We start from the raw sequence: 25,510 nt of genomic DNA on the forward strand, positions 1-25,510 counted from the left end.
AAAGAGCTGCAGACACGCTCCCAACATGCTGTAGCCACACTTCAGCATTGCACTGATGCAAAGAGACACAAAATGTAACATTGTGGCTTAGTTATGCACTGACATGGTTTGACCATGTATCCTTCATACTGGGGCCAAGCGTTGCTCATGTCAGCACAGCATATCAATACGTATCTATCAATATGTGGCTGGAAAAGGGGGTTGTAGGGAAATTGTGGATGGATAATACAGCAAGTCTACTGGAAAGCTTTTACCTGCATAGTGGTAATTTGCTAGTGGGTGACTTTTCATTCTCGATGTGTCTTTTAAAAGCAGCATTTCCAGAGCAACCTGTATTAAAAAGACAAGAAAGGTGTTTAATTAAATGTTGTTTTTCTGCAGTGTTGGACAGTCAGAGTTACAGTCATACAAAATACAAATGATATACAATAACAGAACCAATTACTGATGCGAGCTTACAGTCTATAGAGAGAGTACAGTACATGGAGGACATTTTCCTGTAAAGCTGGGTACACGCTACACGATGTGTACCCAGCACGACTTCGCTGGCGACGGGTCCGTGCATACTGCATACACACTTGCCAATGCCGGGTCCGACGGGGGGAGCTACGTGTCATGCTGCCTTCTGTCGCTTGCGACCCACGGGAGCGCTCACATCATGGGTACACACTAGATGCGCTCATATCATGGGTACACACTAGACAATGTACCCAATGTGTCGCCCTGAGACATCCCGCGGATTGGACGACATGTCATCTAGTGTGTACCCTAACTTAATTCACTCACTATGTGTAACACTTCTACACCTGTCATACAGATGTGTCCTCATACAAGGTGGCTTTAGTCGTGGCTAACAGCCAAGTCCCTAGCTACGTGGTTGTTTCTCGCTCAAAATGTGCATCTTATTTTTGATCTGCGACATTTGTACATCTGTGTGCAAATTAGTCTGAATCTGCATGTGAAGTGCTAAGATGCAGCGGCCGCTGCCTTTTCCCACGCCAAGTGCCGTTGTGCTTCATCTGCGACTTTGTACATATTTAAAACAAATTAGTGTGTGGTTAAAGTCGCAGCCTGGCGTCTCTAGTACACTGAGTGGTGTTTCGCTGCTATTGCGATAGGAATAAGATGCAAACTTTAAAGAAAAAGACATTACACCACTCAGCGTGTCTCATTAGCGCTCTGTGCCTCGCGTCTTATGACGTACAGACGCTAGGTATATGAGACCACCACCCTGAAATCCTTCAAAAACAGACTCAAGATTTACCTGTTTACTCAAGCATTTCAGTATTGTCCATTAGTTACTAAAAAAAACACAACCCAAATGCTTAGTTCTCTTTTTTGTTTAGCTTATTTTGTATCTTGTGTTTTTTTAAATAAAAATGTAAAGAACTTTGAGTCCTATTAGGAGAAAATTGCAAAGTAAATATTATTATAATTATTCTCTGTACTCCTAGAACGTTCTATATTTAGCTTTGTACTGCAACATGGTCTGCCAAGGTTATACCAAACTCAGAGGCAAGGATTTCATGGAAATTATTTTAATGCTATGCATCCTTTGTTAGCAAATTAACAGTATGTAGCCATTGTGTCGACATTCAGAATGTCGACACCAAAATGTTAACATGGTCTGAAAGTTGCCATTGAGAATGTTCACATGGTTGAAAAATTGACAGTGAACACGTTGGCATTCACAATGTCAATACGACATGTCACTGTCAGACTTATGGTTAGACTTCGGTTAGGGTTAGTTTGCGCTTGGGGCTCTAAAACTGAAAAAACGCCATGTCACACATTGACATAACATTCTGAATGGTGACATTACATATCACACCCCAATTTAACACATACATTATAAACATTATGGACATTAGGGAAACTGATGACAGAGCATGGGTGTTCTTATACATATATGTATAATTTAACCAGCTGTCAGAAGGATCAGTGATCTCTATTTTCTGTGTCACTGTAAAATGTAGTAAATCACCTGTGTGCAAGCACCTTTGTAACATTACCTATGCTATATGTGTATGTAACCTTTATGGCACAGTTACACAACTGTTACAACACCTGCATGAAGCAACACTGGTGCATACCTGGCGACAAGGAGGCAGCCGTATGGAAGGTGCCGGGGACATGGCACCACAATCGCATCACTGTGACCCTTATACAAAGCCCCAATTCCCAGCATTGTAAAGTGGGGGGTGGGGCCACAATGATGCGATTCAATGAGAATTGCGTCATCAAACTGCCTGGACCGCCCACTTCACTGGAAAATTCTTGGTACATAAAAATCCAGCCTTTCAAACAGTGCCAAGCAACTGTAATGCACTATTTGTTTGGACACTTTTTTCAGAACGGCTATCCTTAAAACCTGGACTGTGCCTGGAGGGCCGTGGTTGGGAAACCCTGACCTAAACTATAGACGGGATTCCAATCTCTTAGGACAGGCCTGGCCAACCTGTGGCTCTCCAGCTGTTGTGAGACTACAAGTCCCAGCATACCCTCCCACTGATCAGCTGGTAAAGCATGCTGGGACTTATAGTGTCACAACAGTTGGAGAGCAACAGGTTGGCCAGGTTTGCCTTAGTATAATAAGACATGGCTTGCTGTAGTTTATCATAATAGTCTAAAATGACCCAGTTGGACAATCTCTGTTATGTTGCACAGCACTAAGTCTGACCATTCATAAGAGGATTTTTGGTACTCACAGTTAAATCCTTTACTCTGAATGCATCCAGGGGACACTGATAAACATTGGGGTACAGAGGGCGCTGTGTTGGAGTAGGCACTTCTGTAAACTAAATACTTGTTTGCTGCTATCTCCAACCTCTCTACACTCTTCAATCACCTTAGCCTCCAGTTTATAACTAACCAAGCTCATAGAAGATATCCAAATCAAACACTCAAACCAACAAAGCACTCAAACAAAACAGAGTGAAGAAGAGATGGGACACTGGGCCTGGGTCATAGCCGGACGCTCTTTCAGAGCACTCGCTCTGAATCAGTGCCCTCCTTCTCTTTTTTAGAGCGGCCTTCTGGCCGCTCGCATAGCTGTGGGTGACCACCCACAGCTATAGCGAGCAGCCAAAAAGATGGTCGTGATGGTCAAGACCATCGCGACCATCGGGCTTGCGACGAGACCCTTGTGGTGGTATCAGAGCCAAAGGCACTCCCACTGACATCACTTGTGATGTCAGTGGGGCCGGCCCCAGACGGTGGGCGTTCCCATGGGAACGCCTCCATTTGGCCAGCCACACCCACCAAAGGGGGCGTGCTGTCACTCACCATCGACAGCACGCCCCCTTTGTAGCGAGACCCATAGCGACGGCTCGCCCGTCGCTATCAGGGTCTCGCGCATGCGTACGACGGAGCCGGCTCCGTCGTGCGCACTGGCCCAACATCGACCCGCTTGCGAGCGCTCGGGTCTGAATCAGGCCCACAGTACCCCTTCCCTCCAGATGGATTTAGAGAAATGGATTTAATGGTGAGTACCAAAAATCCTCTTATTTTCTTCCATCCAATCTGGGGAACGTTGGTAAACCATGGGGACGTTCCAAAGCTGCTCCTACGAGAGGAGTATATTAAGATAAGGCTATGTACACAATTATTATTATTATTATTACCAGTTATTTATATAGCGCACACATATTCCGCAGCGCTGTACAGAGAGTTTCTTACCATTCATATCTGTCCCTGCCCCAGTGGAGCTTACAATCTATATTCCCTATCACATGCACACACACACTATGGCAGTGTTGGCTAACCTTGACACTCCAGCTGTTATGGAACTACATAACCCAGTATGCACTGCTACAGTTTTGCTATTAGGGCATGCTAAAACTGTGGCAGGGCATATATAGTTCCACAACAGCTGGAGTGTCAAGGTTAGCCAACACTGCACTATGGTCAATTTGTGTTGGGAGCCAATTAACCTACCAGCATATTTTTGGAGTGTGGGAGGAAACCGGATTACCCGGAGGAAACCCACGCAAGCACAGGGAGAATATACAAACTCCACACAGTTAGGTCCGTAGTGGGAACCGAACCCACGATCTCAGTGCTGTGAGGCAGTAATGCTAACCATTACACCATCTGTGCTACCCACACAACTAAACATCCAAAATAAAGTCATTAAATACAAACATTCATTTGTAAACCTCAGAGAGCAGCCGCTCTGTAATCAACCACCAAACTAGTAGCGAGCCACAAGCATGAGAACAACCTCAAAAAGCAACCTCAAAAACTTACTAAACTTATGCATGTTTGAAAGAAGCCTTAAATTACAAGGCCACCACTATAACATTACCAGTCATCCTTTCTTGTGTGAACCCAAAATCACTAGAAGACACTTTAGCTTTAGTAATAGAGCTAAGCTATCAATAATAATCCACACCACATCAACGAGTAAGAGTTAAACAATACACCTTGAAGCAGGAATAACAAGATCCCAGGCAATATGGAAGAAAGGAACAACTTTTGCCCTAATAAAGCGCACAAAGGAACTCAATCAGACCCGCTCGCAAGTTGCGGTCGCTCGCTTGCAAAAAGGGGCCGGATATTTAAATGAAGTGCTCGCACTGCGGCGCGTAAGGACGTCCACTATGTTTTAGCGAGCTACGGCAAAGTGCACTCGCAAGTGTCTAAGACGCCCCCTTGCCACTCACAACACACGTCACGGAAATGAAGGATTAATCGGGACCATCGTGAGCCATCGGAGCTGCTCTAAGCCCTTGGGGTTGCCTTAACCTGCCGCAAGCACAGCGATCAGTGCTGGCTGAAATACATACAGGTGACGTGTACAATGACGCTGCTTTGCTAATTATGCACGTCCTTTAAACAGCGTTCTGGTGGCCAGACACGCCTGCGTTCGCACATCCACTCCCCCGTTCACAAGCACCTTCCCCTGTTACCTCCCACAAACGGTGCTGTCACTCAAAGCAGCGACCTGAGAATGGCTTATGAGCAACCAAAATCAGATGGCAACGAATGGCTTGCACACGCAATTATACGCATGCGCAGATGGCCGAAAATTGCCCAGAGCGAGCAATTGCGCCTTAGCAAGCAGGACTGAATCAGGTCCAAAGTACAGAGACAACCTCCTGGTAAAGAACCTTAGCCTACAAGGTAAGTGACACAAATGGCAGAATCAGCAATGCCGAAAAAGTGCCATGAGTAGACCCCATGGAATAATCTGCGGAACATGGCAATTGAATGTGGAGAACCTAAGGAAGAATCTGAACCCCATAAAACCATACAAGGTACATTGAAGAAGATAGATAAAACCAAAGACCAACCCCAAAACAAGCGGGGCTGCAGCGCAGTCCAAAAGTTAAATAGGGGCGCCACACCAAACGCTTCCAAACATCGCCGGCCAAAACTCCATGGCAGTTGGTGTGGCGCCCCTTTTTGAATTTTGGACTGCGCTGCAACCCCACATCTGGAGCCTCCACTGGTTGTCGCCACATACACCATTCCTTAAATCAGCCAAATATCCTATGTTTGGAATGCCACAGACATTGCAACTCACCCTCGCCATAAACTGCATCTTTATACCATGTCCTTTGTGACAAATATACTAATCCTAAATACCTAGTACACTATAAGAAAATGAAGATGTAAAATTCAGGAAAACGTACACAGTCTGGGTACAAAGACAAAAGACAGAGCTTTGATACGAGCGACTAGCGCCATTTCTCGCTCCACGAATCGTAATGCTTAATATTTGACTTTATACCAATGCCTTTGCGACAAACATACTAATACTACAGATGTGTCCACATACACCTATCCTCAAATTGCACCAAATAACCCTGTTTGGCACACCATCGACTTTTGCGACTAAGCCGCGGCATGCAACTTTTTATTAAAATAATCTCTGACTTGATACTAATTCCTTTGCATCAAAAATACTAATTGTAAGCACCAGTACACTATAAGCACATTTGTATGGTACTAAGATGCAAAATTCAGGAAAAATTAACCAAGCACAGTAATTGCTAAACGTGGGGGACATCTAAGTCGCACCAGGCTTCTCGCTCCATATGCTGCAAAAAGCAAAGGTGTATCACATCTGTCACATACACAAATAAATTGCTAAGTATGAGCCTGTTTGCATTCACATCACTCTTGATCAATGGAGATACATGTGGGAAATTATTCCCTGGCCCTTATGACGATCTGATTGGCCGAATAAGGGAGCCATGATTCAGCCCCCCAAAAATTGTAGTCTCAACAGCCCTGCCAACAAGTTAACCAGTTAGGAAAAATTACTGTTATGGAAATAAGGTCTAAATATGGTCTTCCCGGATAAGCAGCCGCCAAGCATGATCGCAAACCTGCATTGTATATTGATATACTAGGTTAAGCACCAGAAATACTGAAAGACATCCCCTAGTCCTTGGCCTTCTTGCACACCAGGGGAAGCTAAGAATTTATAGAAAAACACAATAGTTGCAACTGCAATGGGACAGTCATAACACCCTCGAGGAATACCTGCAGATCCATGGATCTTGCAGTCAACCTCAGGCAGACCCCACTTTTCAGCAAGCTGGACAAAGACCTGAGCCTGAGCTGGGAGGCCATTCTCAGGGAGAATGGCCTGAATGCTCCACGCCATTCACCAAGCATTCACCCCGCTGGGATTACAACTGCAAAAATGTAGCCTGGAGATACCATATCATGCATCAGAACAACTGTGGGATATATAGGACAGGGAGATGATGGGGTTCATCTTAGAGGAGCAGATGAGCTCATAGCACAGTCTCAAGAACAGGTATGTTTCCAGGTTTAAAGTTCCTACAAGCAAAGGTGCTGCTTAACCCACTATCCGTGGCCAAAGTGGTCCACACCCAACCGAAGAGAGGGGACTAAAACGGTGATAGCGCCATGTCAATCACCACTAAACCAGGGAGCCTCTGAAGAAGTTTGGATACCAGAGAGTGGAGTTTGCAGCACCATATTTGCCACCTAACCCATGACTGTCCTGCAGAGAATGACAGAAGCAGGTGTTAACATAGCAGAGCTCTTTGCCTGACCTTGATAAGGACAGCACCATCTCTTCACTGACAGGGATGGATTACAGCGTGTCTGCTATCATCTGAAATGGGACAGGAGGAAAGAGCCCTAAATAGCTTTTAGCAAGAGATCTCCCAAAGAAGGTCCACCATTTCAGAAAGAAATTCCACTACATAGCCTCCTAGATGATGAAATATATAAAACACCATCCACCAGAGCTTGTGACTTGCACAAGAGACCCACTCCTGGAGCATGTCACAGAGAAGCGAGGAAAGAAAAATCGCCCGATTAGGGATCCAAGAGGTCTGTGCCTCTAATGCTTGTGACACAAGAATACTCAAGGGAACGAAAACACAGATAATCAAACACCACTGAAGGACAATTTGCATATCGCAGCAGCTCCGCTCTGAAGGATAGTGCTAGTGCCAGTCCGGAGACCTGCATCTCCAACATGGCCACTTTATCCCAAATGACCTGCTGGAGCCTTGTCTAGAATTCATACTAACTGCACATTCCGGCCTCTGTTTTTGAACTACCAGATGGAAATAAAACCTGGCCTGTCGAACCTGGTTGAAAACAACAGGAAACCAAACCCAGAAGCACAACAGTAACATTTAGGAAAGGAGGCATGACAGAAAAATAGTGGCAGTACTGAACCTAAAAAACATAGAAACATAGAATTTGACGGCAGATAAGAACTACTTGGCCCATCTAGTCTCCTAACATGTGGAGAGTATATACACAGAACATCTAAGTCAATCAGCATACAATAATGTATTTTAAACACAATTTATTAATACCACTAATACTATACCATACTAATACCATGCCATAATCACTGTTGAGCACAGTAACAGAATATATAAAATAAGCCAAACAATAAGTTCACAGGAGGCAATGAAACATAGGCCCGTATTCAATTTGAGGCGAAAAGTCCGGATCCGCCATACTTTTTAGCCGATGACGTCATTTTCACCTGTTTTGCCTTTACCCTGTATTCAATTTGAAAGACTTTCCGCCTAGGCGGAAAGTCAATGCAATGTAATAGGCGGAAAAGTTTCACCTATGAATAGCAGGTGGAAAAAAGTGCTGAATTGGGGTTTTGGGGTGCAACGTTGCGGGAACCCCCCTGCAGCCTTCAGACAGTCCCCCAAATGTAAACTATGTCAAAAATAAAAAAAAAACACTGAAGGATTCCCCAAAAAATGACTTTGAAAAAGGGGGCGAAAAAAAAATGTTGGGGTACAAAGTTAAAAACTAGCGAACTTGACTCTGGGGGGGTCCCCAATTATATCCCAAGTGTTTTTTTGATTGCAGGTGCATGCGGAAGGTGGATTTTTCACAATTTTTTCAACATCACTTTAGCAACTTTTAAATATGCTGACCCCCATTTTCAAATACCCCAAATTTGCTGGGATAAGTTATTTTCTGGAAAAAATACTCCTGAATGCTATTCTGCACCACGTATAAAAAAACGCAATTTAGCAGCTATTAAGGCCGTTTAAAAACACCAAATACCTTCAGCAAGCCAAATCGGGGGGTTCCATAGGTAACCCCCATGTCAGAGCATCTTTTGGGTGGTGTCAGGCTGATTTCCCCAAACTTGACAGTACTTTCAGCCTGTTCAAGTTCGCCGTGTCCCGTTTTCACGTACTTTCAAATTGAATGTGGGGTAAAGCAGGAACGCGCGCAATACTTTTCCGCCTACAAAACAGGCGAAGTAGGCGAAAAGTCCAGGACGTGAAAAAGTATCGCGGCTCGGCTCAAACTGAATAACATAGTGTTATCAAACAGAGCATAAATAACAATTTTTCGTACCAATGTGAAGATGTGAGTGTCACCTTGGGTTAAAAAGCAGGGGGTTTCCGGAATACACCCTGCTAGACACTCACTAATTGTGGGGTCGATGTATGAAGCAGTGAAAATAGTGGAGAAGAGGGCCAGTGGAGAAGCTGCCCATGGGCAACCAATCAGCTTTGAGGTAGCATTTATCATGTATATTTTATAAAATGATAGGTAGAAGCTGATTGGTTGCCATGGGTAACTTCTCCACTAGCACACTTCTCCTATCTTTTCACTGCTTCATAAAGCTACCCCTGTGTTTTGTGTCAGAATCAGAGCCAAATAACTGAGTAGTGTGATAGTAGTAAAACATAACAGGTGAGCTAGTTAGTTAGTACCCAATCTAAAACATAGAGATAGTAGCGTGACATAACAGGTGAGCTAGTAAGTCAGTACCCAATCTAAAACATAGAGGTAGTAGCGTGACATAACAGGTGAGCTAGTAAGTCAGTACTCAATCTAAAACATAGAGATAGTAGCGTGACATAACAGGTGAGCTAGTAAGTCAGTACCCAATCCAAAACATAGAGGTAGTAGCGTGACATAACAGGTGAGCTAGTAAGTCAGTACCCAATCCAAAACATAGAGGTAGTAGCGTGACATAACAGGTGAGCTAGTAAGTCAGAACCCAATCTAAAACATAGAGGTAGTATCGTGACATAACAGGTGAGCTAGTAAGTCAGTACTCAATCTAAAACATAGAGGTAGTAGCGTGACATAACAGGTGAGCTAGTAAGTCAGTACTCAATCTAAAGACATTTAGGGCGCAATTCAATTGTTTATGCGGTCCGGATCTCCCGTCTAAAGTGACAGGAGATCGCGGGCCGCTATGTAATTGCTGCCATTTTTCGCGCTAATCGCGCCCAAAGTGGTCGGGGTTAGCCGCGTAAAGCAGCTACCCTCGACCAAAGTGCTGGGCGCGACCGCGAAAAGTGATGTTTGGGCGCCCAAACTGGTCACTTTTCGCACATTTCAGCTCTCACCCCCTGGGGCTGCGAGCTGAAATGGAGCGTTGACAGCTGATCGCGCCCGACAGGAGCAACAATTGAATAGCTCCTTCGGGTGCGATGGGGGCTGGAAACAATTGAATTCCGCCCTTAGAGTAGTGTGACGTAACAGGTGAACTAGCAGTATCGGGAGATAGCAGGTAACATAGCAAGACTGTGCACAATTAAATTAAATGGATGCAAACAAGTACAACATTATATACATAAGGACATAAGTACTCATTAACACAGCAGCGAAAGAATCAATAACAGCAGCAAAATAAATAAATAATTATTAACATAAAGGACTACATCATCAGAATTCTAGATTGGCAGGTTATTTTTCCTTACACCCAGTAAGACAGCTTCCTGCGAAGAAGTGTTGCTTATGGGGCTGAACACAAGCCCCCCTCCTCCAGTGGCCTAACATAAGCAAGCATAATGTTCTCCAAGAAAGTGAGACTGCCACCATCTAGAACCTCAGAAATGTATGCTTGGTAGTCCTTACTGACCAATGTATTCCACCTTGAAGGTCATGGCAGTCGGTCCTGACCACAGCATGCTGCATCTGCATGCCCTTATGGGAGAGACTGGGGTTTCTTGCTGCTGCAACTCCCAGACTGCTTTCTGGTGCTATGCTGGTTTTCTACAGCCAGTGGCTAGAGCAATCAGACTGGGTCTTCCTGAAGTTCCAGGTTGCTGTAGGCCCTGCCCAGAAGGACATAGAAGGTGGATGGAGAGGAGACGGCACAGCTGCCAGTCTGTCTAAATCGCAGTTAAGGACCCATTTATCAATAATCACATAGCTGGTGAGGGTTCCATAGGCAACAGCAGCACAATACCATCTTCAGATGGCATTAGCTGCAGGGGCCAAACTTAAACTTGGTAAATCTGACAGCATCGCATCCCCCATAGAAACCTAAGGGGGCTGTGGCTGCTGTCAGAAATGGATAGATATCTCCGATCCCTCCTTCATACCTTGAGGTGATACTAAATATTTACAGGTATCCAGTTTTTGGGGAATATGTTGCAAATATTTAATGATAAATAGGCCCCTTAGAGAAACGGGTTGCAGAACTGTTCCAGCCACGGCTTCCAGAGCACTGCTTTCTGGATCATGTACCACAGGATCAGCTGTATGGGCTCAACGCGGAAACGCAGCCACTTCTCTACCTTTCAAGCGGACACAATATCCTGAACCAAACAGCGATTATGCTCTCCTAATAGACAGACTCCAGCGAATTACAAACAACCAAGGAGCTTACATTGAGAGCCACATATCCCGACTGCCTCTGTAGATACCCACATCTGCCGCTCCTTCGAGGGGGAGCAGACAGCATCAGACAAGTGTTTGCTTTACATAACTACCTACTCCGGCACAACGCTCTATACACCCCATTGTTTATCAGTGTCCCCCAGATCGGATGAAGAAAATATAATTTCAAACATAAAATAGGCAAAAAAATAAAAAAATTTTACCATGAAGTCTCCTTTGGCTTCATAGAGAGAATGCAAAGCATATTCCAGATTGGTTCCTCCTCCTGGTAGTACACTGGAGCACGACATGCTCAGGAATACTTCCACTGAATAAAGACAGCAAGGAAAGCTTAGTACAGCTGCATGGAGAGTACAGTACATGTCTTCCTTACAATGATATGAGACCGGAGACAATTCAAACCTCATTGCTGCGGTATTTGGATAGAAAATCGACAATGAATAGGTCGACAGTCAATAGGTCAACACCAGATGGTTGACACTGCAATAGGTCAACAGGGACAAAATGTCGACAGGTACAAAAGGTCAACCGGTTGAAATTATCGACACACAAAGCATTGACACATGTTTTTATGATTTTTCAACATTTTTAAGTTTAGGCACTGGGTTAGGGATAGACTGCTAGAGGGGACGGTTAGACATTAGGGGGGAGGGTTAGGGAAAGACTGCTTGAGGGGAAGGTTAGGGTTAGGTATTAGGGGGAGGGTAAGTGTTAGGCACCAGGACGAGGGTTATGGATAGGCTGCTAGAGGGGATGGTTAGGCATTAGGAGGAGGGTTATGGATAGACTGCTAGAGGGGATGGTTAGGCATTAGGAGGAGGGTTATGGATAGACTGCTAGAGGGGATGGTTAGGCATTAGGAGGAGGGTTATGGATAGACTGCTAGAGGGGATGGTTAGGCATTAGGAGGAGGGTTAGGGATAGGCATTAGGGGGAGGGTTATGGATAGACTGCTAGAGGGGATGGTTAGGCATTAGGAGGAGGGTTAGGGATAGACTGCTAGAGGGGACGGTTAGGCATTAGGAGGAGGGTTATGGATAGAAAAGGAAGCTACAAGTGAGAATGAAAATAAACAGAAAATTGATGGGCCCGAACAGCGCCCCCTGCCCTGCAGTGCCCTGTGCCAAGGCACAGGTCGCACCACCCTAGTTACGGCCCCGGTGTAAGCAGACTCAGAGACAGTAAGCAAAGGAACAGGAATAGAAGTAGGGGTATTACGATCTTGCACCAGACACCATACTTCCTTGCCATAGCACTAATTAAATATTATGGGGGAGATGTAATAGGGTGTGACTTTGGAAAAAGGTAACACAATCAACCCGGCACCCACCGCCCGGGGTACCGGGTATAGCCCAGGGCTATCAGCCCAGGCCTGGGGTGCCCTGGAGAGGTGGTCCCTTTATTGCGGAGGTCCCCAACTCCCGAGGGATCCCCGGCCTGGGCTCACTAGCGGTCAGGGGTAATGCTTTGGCTGGGTACCCGGTGTGGCAATACCCCACCCCCCTCTGCTAGAAAGAGTCCGGTGCTGGTTATGGAAATTACAGGGGACCACTACTAATTTTGTCCCCTGTATATCCACAACCAGGGCTGCCGCAGCTGAGCCCAGTGCTGGATATTAAAATACAGGGGACCCCTACATATTTTTTCCCCTGTACTGTATTTTAAGAACCAGGAGAGGCTGGTTATGCTTGTGGGGAGGGAATGCAGGTAATTTTTTTTTTTACTGTGTACTTTATTTTTACAACACAGAAACCTTCACGGATCTTACTGATCTGTGAAGGCTTCTGTATAACTCAGACCTTTTAATGCTAGTCGTAATAAAAGTCTGAGTTTTCATAGGAGAAAACTCCCCGGTAATCGCATTACGTAATAGCCTTGAACTCACAAGTTCGCAGGCTATTACATTTGGTGAGTTTTGAGATAAACTTGGCCCTTTACATGTGCGAGAAGGTCTGAGTTTGGCTCATACAAAAAACTCACACCCTATTACATCTCGCCCTAATATCTAGGGTAGACACTAATCATTACTAAAGTTCAATATGTTTGCCAAACACCTTTTTGCTTTGATTCTTCCCTCTCCATGTGCGGCCATGGCCTCCATACCAAACTTGCTCTGCGCAGTGTCTTCTTGGACGATAAGCGATGCTGGAGGTCCGGAATTTCTGCCTGGAATCTCGGTCCAATATTGATCCTCCTTAAAACACAGCAGTTTTTCTGAATTAGACATTATAATTTATTAATAGACAAGATCCTAACTGATGCACTGTACTCACAGCACTCAGGAACCGCATAGTGCGTACAATATATTTACACAGAAGCTCAGTGCAACAGGACAAAGGAAAGCTAGAGGACTACAGTACCGTAGAAAGACCAGCTTAGAAAAGATGCTTTGTACGTGGCAGTTGCCTTGTGGTTTATATCATGCATTTTGTCTATTTTATGTTATTCACGGCTGTTTGCTTTAAAGCATTATTATGGTTCAATCTGCATTTAATAGAGGACACCAGTACAGATTTATTTAAATTCCATTCTATTATGTGCTGACACATTAGTAATCATATCCCATGTACAACAGAAGCTCACAAGATCAGCATCAATAATAATATTTTTGTAGATGTTAAGTACTGCCAGTGCTCACGTTACAATTTTCAATTGGAAAAGTTGCGCAAAACAACCAATCAGCTTTTAACTATCATTTATCAATTACATTATATTACATTACATTATATTACATTAATACAAAATGATAGGTACAAGTTCATTGGTTTCTATGAGCAACTTCTCTAAACCTATAGGTTTGATGTATCTCCCCTTGAATCTGACTGGACAGACTATCTAGCACAGAATAAAGTAAAATAGATTATATGAAAGAGTTACTAAAATTCGTGGCGGGACTGTATGAAATGGATTCATTAAATGTTTAGTATAAATTTATGAGTATACATTGGGGGGTAAGGGTGATTTAGAGTTGAACGTCTGCAGAGATATGCAGCTGCATGCATTTTAATATCTATAATTTCAATTACACGCATCTTAAGTTACGCGCAATCTTAACTCATATAGAAGCATCCAGGGCTAACACATAATCAATATATTATCATCATCATTAACAACTGGAAATCGACACCCGAGAGTGCAGAAGTTATGCTTGTAAGGAGCATAAGGAGTAATATATATGTCCCTCTCAATAAGACACACCTGAAAGGGGCACACTTAGCTTGTGTCTACATGTCCTGGCTTGTGAACAAGCTGATCTGCTTTCAAAGTCAAGATCATGTCGTGAAGAATTACAATGTGCAATTGCCCCTGTGTTTGACTCTTAAACACCCCCTTAATGTGTAACTTAGGGCAGACTCCTTATTATTATTATTATCAATTGTAAGTTCTGGAACATTATTATTTTTCCTACTTGTAGACAGGAGTTCTACCTACCCCCAACATCATGACCGTATCTCAGAAATCCGCAGTACTAAATAAATAATATAGTATAGTAGACATGCAGTAAAGTAGACATCATGGCCCAACTCACGTCATAAGAATGCAGAAAAAAGGTTATATTAATACTATGAAAGCCTTTTCTATAAAGTAGCTTACAGTTTAAGTTTATTTGTTAATATGGATATTATACAAATAATATATACGTATCTATCATATCTTACGGTTTTACATCAACGGTGTGTTCTCCAGGTCCTGGTGTAGCACTGGTCCCATCAATGCTGTCTGAGAAACATATATAGTATGACATGTGTTACTTATTCATTATTACCTGCATCCCAAGTGGGAACACAATCACTGAAGCCCATAAGGAAATTTGGAGCAAGCTCAATGATGTTGATTGATCCGCTTCAGAGACCCCACTCTGCTTGTCTGAGCATGAGCGTGTGGTAGAGGAGGGGCTTCTGGAACAGATAGATCATCATGGCCGGGTCCCCCTCATTGCAGTACTTCTGCCACTACCTGCAGCCATAAATTAGCCCCCCTCCCCATTATACAATAATTGCCTACCTTTCTGGAAAATCCGTGAGACTCACAAATTTAAGTTCCCCCGGAAACCCGAGAAGAGCAGGCCACCTCCTGTATATTACCCATTTCCCCAGATAAATTGTTAAATGCGTAACAACGCGATCTGCCTCACTGTAGCCCCCCTTTGCCTGAGGACACAAATCACGGGATTTTGCTGGGAGGGGCTGGCCCAAGGAAATTCAAATCACGTCATCGCACCCCCCACACACTTCTCTCTAGGTAGAAAAAGTATGTATTATACTACTGCATTTTATACAGTTGCATGATCAGCTTTACTTGCACATGTGCCATACACATAGAGAAGGAAGACATTTTGCAACTGCTGAGATACAAGTTGTGGTTGAATCAATATTCTTGGGAAAGTGGTCTAACAAATCACTAGGGACAAATCACATCGCTGCTGTATGAAGGGTCTCAGTAATGTCATGGACTTCTAGGCTGCATATTTAGGAACATTGGTACAGTTCACAAAATGGCTGCCACAGCAGTGTATAAGCAACTATTAGGCATGCATTTCACTCACATTCATCCCAACCATTTCTAATAATATCTCAGCCATCAAGTGCTAATAAAATATCCTTTTTTTTTTTATCATTTTGGTGTCTAAAAGCTAACATAAAAGTGATATAAAGCTAACTACTAATCTACTAATGCCCATCGCTTCCTTTTTGGTGCCAAATGAGTGCAACAGTCAAACAATCCTATTCCCTTAAATAATGTTCGCTTAGCTGCATCAGGCCTCTGAAATTTGGAATCTTGAAATCTCTGGTACAAACGAGGTACATAGAGTTTTAATGCATATTCATTTTGAAAATAAAATACTTACTAGGCCGACAAAGCAGCACTCTTGGTGTGGGTGTCAGAGGGGTGAGAGGAAGGTGTGCGTTGTGAGTGGCCGTGATGACGCTGCTAAAAAGGCCAGATCCCTGTCGCACAGGACTGAGCATAGGAGGTGGAGTGTAAATAGGCATCTCCTGAGTTCCGAGCAGCAAGGGGTCCCCGATGAAATAAGGGGAGCGGAGCTGGCTTTGGTACAGTGTTGCGCCTGAGTAAGTTGCATTCGCACAGTAGGAAGGGGGAGGTATGAATAGTGGTTCGGGTCTGTGGCGATACTTTCTCCTTTCCTGCTGAGGTTTGGTGCTTTCTGCCGCTTTGCCAAATTTCGTACCAGGGTGGTGAAGTTTTCTCATAATTTCCTACATGATAATTCACAATATTAACAAACTGCAGCCTAATATTCCTGTATATTATATAACATAATTTCTCACAATTAATTTCCAACAATGTGTAATAAGTTATGTGGGGGAGGGGGCGGGGGTGATTACTACATTAGTCCACTTCTTGAGATTTGTGTGGTTTACTAGGACACAATAGGGTATGTCCTAGTCACTAGTGTCCTTTACACAGTGTGGAGCTACAACCTTCACAATGGGAGTCTTTACCTAACCTTAAAAAAATGCAAGTGCACAACACATTTTATATGCAACTGAGCCTCTATTACCATACAGCGCATACAAAGGTATTTGGCACCATTCTGTATGTCCATGTTTTATGCAAATGTTTGAACTATTGTGTTTCTTTGTACGTTACATGCACATATAAGCAAACAGGAACACCTGACTTTAATGTCCTGCCTTTTTTTGTTTTCTCAGTATTAATGCGTTCAGCCTATAAATAGCTCCTAGATCAGTGGTGTCAAACTCTGGCCCTCCAGCTGCTGTGGGACTACCGTACATATCCCAGCGTGCTCTGCCATAGTTTTAGCATGCCCTAATTGCAAAACTCTGACAGTGCATGCTGGGATGTGTAGTTCCACTGCAGCTGAAGGGCCCCAGTTTGACACCACTGTCCTAGATGGTGTATAAGGCACAATTTGTAAAGTGGTAGCAGGAATCTGGTGACTGCTCTTTCTAAAGGTGGAATACAATTTGTCTGTTTGGCTGCCATTGCTGTTGCCTGCTGCTTCACAGCTGATCCGCTGTTGCCCCTACCGGTTCCCACTTCATAATAACAGCATTTACAATTCACCAGGGCAGCTCTAGCAGGGCAGAAACTTGATGATAGCGTATTTGTTGGAAAGGTGGTAAGCTATGAGCGTGCCATGATGACAGTCACTGAGCTCATCAGTATGGCTCAATTTACTGCTGGTGTTTGACTATGGAGATTGCAACACTATAGGCTTGATTTTATTAACTGTAAGCAATGGGTGTGGCTGAAATGCCCAAATATTATCCACATATACTTGTGCATGCAGTGTATGCTAAACACATTGGTGCAGAAAGCCATTAGTGGAAGATATTTATAGTCCAAAATGTTCTTTTATACAAAAGCCAGTGCAAGAGCTTAATGCAGAATATGTGGAATAAGCTGTGCCAGCAGCTAGGAACAACTTATATCCAGGTATCCACGAAGGCAACTTTTTGTTCTGATGTTGTTGCCACTGCTCTGCTTATGAGGGCATTTCTAATAGTTACTGGGGAAAAAAAAACATTTTGTGAAATCAATGACCTAAGTTTACATTGAGCAATAATCTTGCTTAACTGCAAACAGTTACAAAGACAGCCTGAAAAGGATCCTGGCAATAAATACTACATGGATAATTATTAAACATTTTAAGGATGGGTGGGCTTATTTCTGTGTTAATATTGTTTTAGTAAAATGTGCAAGGTTCCATGCCCGAGGAACGAAAATGGGGGTTCTCGTTCTAAGCAAGCCTCCCCCACAGCTTCATGTCTATTGTGAGGTCCCCTGCCTTAGGACTGCTTAGCTTGCCCTACAACCATTGCTTGAGCAGGTGGAGGCAGCTGTTTCTTCAGCCCCAAACGTATGGGCCGGGAGCTCTTCCCATTGACAACTGTTAGAATTGTACCGGTCTGTTCTAGGCATCGCAGGATGGCATCCCTAACATAAGGGAGAGGTTCCAGGCAGGGGTGTCTTAAGAGAGGAGGGGGCCCGTGTGCATTCTCCATGCAGGGCCCCCTTCTCTCTCCCCGGTGGCTGGCAGCCGACTGACGCAGCTGGCCGGCCATCGCAGAAACAGTAGACTCTGGGCACTAGAGTGTGCCCTGAGTCTACTGCGCATGCGCAGAACAGCAGAAAAATGGCGAAGGCGGCCATTTTCCAGTTTTCTGTGCAGCGCTGACACCCGACGCAGGACCACGGACACATGAGTTTTAAATTATATGGGTGCAGGGTGTGTGGTGCGGGGCCCCCCTGGACCCTGCACTCATTATTAGATACGCCCCTGGTTCCAGGGGAGAGACCTCAACAAGGACTTTAACAGAGGGTGAATCTAGGCTAAGACACAAAGGGGTATATTTACCAATGGTCGATTTTTTTAGGTGATCTTTATGTTGATTTTAATCTAAATTACTAACAATATCTCTCATTTACTCTTATTTCAAAATCGAATGAGATGTGGGTCAATTTTCAAGGGCGTAAAAATGGTCAATTTGGAATGTGCACTTCACAAACACCAACAAAAGCACCTACAAAACCAACAACAAAATCACCTGCAAAATCAGCAACAAAATCACCTACAAAATTGACAAACGCTTCCTTATGTACTATTGGGCTAAACATACCACATGCACAGTAAGTCACAAAAACTCATTATAAAAAATCTGGCTCACACCCAAGCAAATTGAAAGGGTGTTTTGTGGAGAGAGAAGGGAGGAGAGTTCAGCAGGAGAGTGGTGATTGCATATAGGTGCTTAAACAGTGAATTCTGAGAGTTTTGTCCTGTCCATTTCCATATTGTTATTTTGAAGTTTGCCTTATGTTTTTGTCTTGTCTTATAATTTTTAGTCTTTGTCATTGTTTCTGTGTGTGCCTGGGGAGTGTGTGTGTTTAAGTTTTGTGTTTTCTCTAGTGTAGTTTGTGTATTTATTTTTCGATTTGTTATAGAGGCTGCCAGTAGTAGGGCAAGACAGAATAGGGAGGTAGAAGATCCAGTTGATGAGGATAGTGTGATGGAGAAGGTAGGGGGCCAGGATTCCAATTTGGGGGAGGAGCCTCAAATTCACCTGTTTTTTAATAGTCTATTTATTTGGGTATTTTTCTGTCGATTTTGAAGTTGATTTTCAATCGGACTTTTAGTAAATGAGAGAATCCTGTAGTGTTCTATGTGAAAATATCGATGTTTGGTTGATGGTCGATTTCGGTTGGGATTGGTTTTATAGTTGATTTATAGTCGATTTTGCCTTTAGTAAATCCCCCATATGAAAATCACACAGAAAATCACCTATAAATACACTAAAAAGCCAAAATCAACCTTTTGTAAATATACCCCAAAGTCCATAATTTGGTGAAGTATTTTTGAATGCATAAATTATTGAAGTCTCTAAAATTGCACCAACACAGACACAATGACCATTAATACAAAACAAAGTCTCAGTTGCTGTTGGAGCCCAAACATACATGCACTAGTTGGTCAGACTTTAAATATATAGTGTGTGTGTATATATATATATACATACATACACATATATTATTACTATTATTGTAATTAAGAATTTTAGATTAAGATACTACATTATATAGAATTGAAAACATAGAAAATTGCCTTAAAAGTGACACTGGCCCAGCCATCAGCAACAGAGGATAAACACAGCAAGAGAAGCGGACGGAGACAAGCACTCACAGAAGATGCACATGAGCTGACCGTCTTTGGAGTGGACGGCGGGGAGTAAGTCATCCTTGTTAAGACGGGCATTTCGTCATCGGACACACTGCTCTCCGGCTGATCTGCTCGGCAGCTTAGCTGTGCAATAGGCTCAGGAGACGCAAGCGTTACAGGCACAGAGACAGGCATGACGATGGGGGTGAGGTTTTCCTCCTCACTAGTTTGTGGCTTCTCACCTTCCTCCTGCACAGATAATTACAGACTTTCAACCTAAATTACCCACTATCCCGACACTAACAAAACTCATGGAAGACAAACTGCTTACAGCTTTCATGTAGAGATCAGTTCACTAACACAACCTTCATTATGGAAATAAAGTGACCATTCCTGTCCAAACTAAGTAGGATTAAAGCTCAAGCTCCTTAGACTATAGACAGGTAGAGTAGAGTTTATTGCAGCAAACTGTGCACCATAGATATGGACTAAAGAGGCCGTCTGCCTTCTGTCATGTTAATGCCTTGGTGTGCACATGCCCTTCTATAAGGTTTACTGAATGCCTTACTTTTTCTTTTTGCAACTCTCTAACCTTTTTAAAAATACCTATCATTGAGCCTTTTTAAGTTCCACTACTCTTGGTAACCCACAGTTCTGCTGGGCTCTCTGTAGCAAATATAGATGTACAGAAATGACTGAAAATACAGAAGGAAGGTAAAAAACAAACAATGTATACTACTTAAAGTCACGAATATAGGGCTTGACTCTGAAATGCATGCAAATCTGAATGTGGCTGTATCTTGTGGTGTTTAGCCAACTGCGCTTGTGCCGCAGCAGACATAAGTAACTTTGAGCCGCTATGATTGATTTTGAGACATACACATCTCAGTCGCTTCCCACGGATAGCAGGCTGTTCCTCACTGAGTGGCAACTGGGCAGCAACGGTCTGCTCACACATAAGAGAGGCATCCCGTGGGCGTGCTGTCAGAGTTGTGAGTTGATCTCAGCCGTGTATATGGGTTGTGAACACCATTTCAGTCGTCTCATCTGCACCAAGCATGGGGTAGGTCAGTGGTTCTCCAACTCGGTCCTCAGGACCCCACACAGGTCACATTTTCATGGTCACCCAGCAGGTGCACAGGTTTAGTCATTACTCACTGACACATTTTAAAAGATCCACAGGTGGAGCTAAACATTTCAGTTGTGATTCTGTGAGGAGACCTGGGAAACAAGATCTGTTTGGGGTCCTGAGGACCAGTTTGAGAACCTGTGGGGTAGGGGTAAGTGCCATTACTAGTAATGACTGCTGCTCTCTCAGGACTGGGAGCAGGGTGATCGTCACACTTGTGACCCCAATTTTATGCAAATCATGCCCATAGACAGCAAGTTTTCAGGGACAAACAAGAGCCTAAAACTATTAGTTATTATTAACAATAATTTAATTTAATTTAAAAAGGAAAACAAGAAATTGGGCCAAATAATAAGTTGTCACAAATATGTAGAAAAAAAACCCAGCAGCCCCCGATGAAATAGCGCCTGCTAAGATTCGCGTTAGGAGGTATCCCCTTTTCTTCCACCTCTGAATTTTTCCCCAAATTGGATGTTCTTTTGCCCCTACCGACTATCCACTAACAGCCATTGGGGTAGATGTATGAAGCCCAGAAGCGGTATACGCGCATGTTAGGTCGCTGATACCGCTTCTCCCCGATGTATGATCGGGGGTCTGGGCGGTAAATGACGGGGGCGCTTTGCGCCCCTGTCATTATCGCCGCTGCTATCTACAAGATAGCGGCAGGGCCATGTACGAACAGTCATACCGCATGACCGTTCGCCGGCTGTAGCTGCTGGGGCGGCTGCCGGCTCGAGGCTGCACGCGGGGATCTCGCGATATTTGCAAGATCCCGCGCATGCTCAGTGGAGCCGGCAGGGACAGAGACGCAGGGCATCAGCACTAGGCTGACGCGCTGCTGTCTCTAGCGCAGGGGTGGGGAACCTTTTTTCCGCTGAGGGCCATTTTGATATATATATAACATTCGCAGGCCCAGTGCAGGCCACACCCCCTCCGTGTGACGTCACGTGGCGGCAGGGCCACAATTGACGGTGATTACAGCAATGCCCGGAGCATCCTGAGGATGCTCCAGGGAGCTGTAAGGGTTAGTGGTGTGACCATCTGAAGAGTCCAGGCGGCACTACTGCATAGATTCTGGCTGCAGGACACCCTGCTAGCCAGATGAGGCTAGCAGAAAAAAGCTCCGAGGGCCAGACCAAATGATTCCGCGGGCCTTATATGGCCCCCGGGCCTGAGGTTCCCTCAGTAAAGAGGCAAAGCAGGAAGCGTTATAGCGGCACTTAACGTGCCGCTTTCATACATCTACCCCAATGTAAAACACATATATTAGCTCACACCTATATTGATCCTGTGTGGCTGTATGTTGGTTGATAATGTTTTTCAACAAAATTGAATTGAATCTCCAATGTGTGGAAATAAAAAACAAAGTGCAAAGTTCCAAGTTTTAAGCTCTAGTATTAGTTACCGTCATCAGTGGATGTATTAGGATAGAAAAGTTGAAGGTTGGAGTCCCTGGTGGTTGCTCCTGGTAACCAAAGGAGTATGGATTGAAAACTGGAAAACTGTCCCTTGCAGTCAGGTCCCTTTACCTGCCGCTTACTTATCTCCACAGGTAGATGGATAACCTCTAGCAACACTGCAGCGAGATTGCCGTGTATGAGTAGTAGTATCCCTCACGCTGCCCCGGGGCTCCGTGTGAGGTATCAGCTCCCGTGGCCACATACCTGTGCCGGATATAGAATGCGGTCTGTGAGGGGTGTCTCGGAGAGATACGGTGGCCGCTGATAATGCCGCTTGGCAGCTGTTATTCCTTACCCCGGCTGGAAGATATGCACGATGTGTGGATCTCCGGACCTGCTTTCTCTGGGGACAAGCTGTGCAGTCTATTCACTAGCGGTAATAAGTAGTGAGCTCCTTGGAGATACTACTGGTGTCAGTCCATCTCTATACATGACCTTCTTTTATTTGACCACAGATACTGTTTACTAGTGTGTACTCATATTGGGGTAGATGTATGAAAGCGGAAAGTTAAGTGCAGCTATAACACTTCCCGCTTCGCCTCTTTACCGAGGCGCAGCAGGAAGCGCTACCGAGGAGATGTAAGAACATCTCATCGGCCGGAGAGGGGGAGCGATAACTCCCCCCTCCGGCGCTACCCGCTAGAGACAGGAGCGCATCAGCCTAGTGCTGATGCCCTGTGTCTCTGTCCCAGCCGGCTCCACTGAGCATGTGCGGGATCTCGCAAGTATCACGAGATCCCCACGTGAAGCCCTGGAGCCGGCAGCAGGGACAGCGCTGTCCCTGCTGTGGGTATAGGCCAGCGCCAGGCTGTAGCTGTCGATAACGACATATATAGCCGGCCGAACGGTCATGCGGTATGACCATTTGTACATGGCCCTGCCGCTTGGCGCTGCTATCTTGTAGATAGCAGTGCCGATAATGACAGGGGCGCATAGCGCACCTGTCATTTAACGCCCAGACCCCCGGTCATACATCGGGGAGAAGCGGTATCAGCGCACATAACGTGCGCTGATACCGCTTCTGGGCTTCATACATCTCCCCCATTATTTATTATTATTGTTTAAGTGGCCAAAATCTAGTTGTGGGATTATTATATACACACATTTTATCCATTTTCATTATGTTTTTCTTTTTATTGTTAAATATGTGCTTTTGTATTCTATATATGTGGAATACATAATATATATTTATTAGCTAAAGCCTTGTTCATTTGCAAACTGTAGGGGGTGATATAGCGCTGCTTCCTCTTTTACATGTCACAGATACAGTATGTACTGCATGATTGAACACTGGACAGTGACTTCCAATGCTTTGTCCGCAGCAAAAGCCGCAAAAAACAGCGCAACTTTAATCATTATAACAGCACCTTTTTTAATAAGTCACCTGAAGTTATGAAATACATTTAAGTGAGGGAAACTTGCAGTGAAAACATTGCAAGCTATGGCACACACTCTACTGCAATAAAGTCTGTTTTACCTTTAGGCCTCTTGGGACAAGGAACCTAGATAGGCTCAAAACCTTGCATTCTAAATATGCTTAGTCTACTAAAGAAACATGTCAATAACAGGTTCTTTTGAAAATGTATTAAAATACAAGGAATCCACCTCAGCCACTTGCAGAAAGCAATATCATAAATGACTACAATATAAGAAAACGTAAAAGTACATTACACTTATGATTACGATTACTCATGGTACAAACCTTTATACTAGGAATTATTACCATCTCCTGTCAACAGTGTTTATATAGCAATATAAAAAGATTCAGCTAAAAAGCTGGATATACAAGTTCAACAAGACACCTGACTGTATGTTTTATAGTATATCAATGCAATGTCTTTGCAAACATAAGATACAATGGCATTTACATAAAGCAAAGCAAAGAGCAAGCAAGCATTGCATTAACCGCTCCAGTGCAAGGATGAGCAATGAGTATGTTTATTTGTGGACTCTTGGGCACCAGCACTGAAGAGGTTAAGGGGTATGAGTATTAACAACATATAGGATATGTGGTTACCTGTTTAAGGATTGTGGCCGTTCTCACCCCGCCATGTGACCTCAAGTGACCGTTCAGAGCTGGGAGGCTCTTGAATTCTTTGAAGCACACTGAGCATGTGAGCCGGTTTTTGGACTCCAGACGGTCTGTGTACAACCTGCTTGACCCATTTAAAAAAACATTTAAAAAGAAGTTTCCGAACATAGCAGCTTGTTTTCCATTCTCATCTCAGTATATATCAAAGTTGTCCACATGGGGCTTGCGACGAGACCCTTGTGGTAGGGTCTCGTGGCCGCAAGCCCCAGAGAGCTTTCGGTTCTAACAGAGCCGGAAGCTCTCTCACTGACATCACTGGTGATGTCAGTGAGGCCGCCCACAAACGGCAGGCGTTCGCTTGGGAACACCTCCGTTTGTGAAGCCACCCCCCGGCCATGCCTACAAAAGTCGTCGAGCTGTCGATCAACATCGACAGCCATCCCTTTTGTAGTGAGTCCCGGAGCGAGCACTTTTTGCGCTCGCTCAGGGGTTCGCGCACGCGCATTGCACATGCCACGCGTGCGCACTGGCCCACCATCGACCCGGTTGCGAGCGCACAGCGCTTGCGACCGGGTCTGAATCAGGCCCTAAGTCCTTACTGAAACCACTGGAGAAAAATAAAGCAATTAGTCAAAGTTACAGTAGAAACTACCCAAAACAATAATTTAATAAAGTCATATACAAGGTGGACAACTCTGTTAATTTAGAGCAGGGGTAGTCAACATTCGGCCCTCAAGCTGCTGTGGAATTACACATCCCAGCATGCCCTGCAACAGTTTTGCTATTCGGGCTGTTGTAGAATGAGGGTCGATGGAGTTGGTGAGAGACTGATTCTATGCTGTGACGGTGGGATCCTCCAACGCCACACCTATGGGCTGCCCAGAGGATACAGCCCAGTTGGGTCTGTGGCAGCCGAGCCAGGCCAGTGGCCCATTTGTGTATCTTTAATGGGTGCAAGGTATGTGGTACACACGGGCCCCTGTGTCCAGGGGGGCCCACGCCACAAATACCCTGCACCCATATAATTATACTCACCTATCCGGACTCCCGCATTGGCCAGTGAAATCACGGTTTGCGCATGGGCAGTAGAGTTGTCTCCAGGAACATAGGGTGGGCGACATGTTTCTGGA

At 44.5% G+C, this 25,510-nt stretch overlaps 1 protein-coding gene across 1 annotated transcript in view; it reads right to left on the reverse strand.

Moving 5' to 3' along the window:
- The window catches only part of TRERF1 (transcriptional regulating factor 1), a 164,340-nt gene that overhangs the window by 39,285 nt on the left and 99,545 nt on the right, over window positions 1-25,510 (reverse strand). Inside the window, exons 6-12 of the mRNA XM_088477531.1 lie at window positions 24,366-24,501; window positions 19,805-20,008; window positions 15,968-16,337; window positions 14,778-14,838; window positions 13,173-13,312; window positions 11,322-11,425; window positions 255-330 (exon numbers count right to left, since the gene is read on the reverse strand). Of these exons, the coding sequence (XP_088333657.1) occupies window positions 255-330; window positions 11,322-11,425; window positions 13,173-13,312; window positions 14,778-14,838; window positions 15,968-16,337; window positions 19,805-20,008; window positions 24,366-24,501 (1,091 nt within the window). The remainder of the gene's footprint in view (window positions 1-254; window positions 331-11,321; window positions 11,426-13,172; window positions 13,313-14,777; window positions 14,839-15,967; window positions 16,338-19,804; window positions 20,009-24,365; window positions 24,502-25,510) is intronic.

The sequence above is a fragment of the Taudactylus pleione genome, unplaced genomic scaffold, assembly GCF_031769625.1.
Source record: "Taudactylus pleione unplaced genomic scaffold, aTauple2 ptg000201l, whole genome shotgun sequence".
NCBI lineage: Eukaryota > Metazoa > Chordata > Amphibia > Anura > Myobatrachidae > Taudactylus > Taudactylus pleione.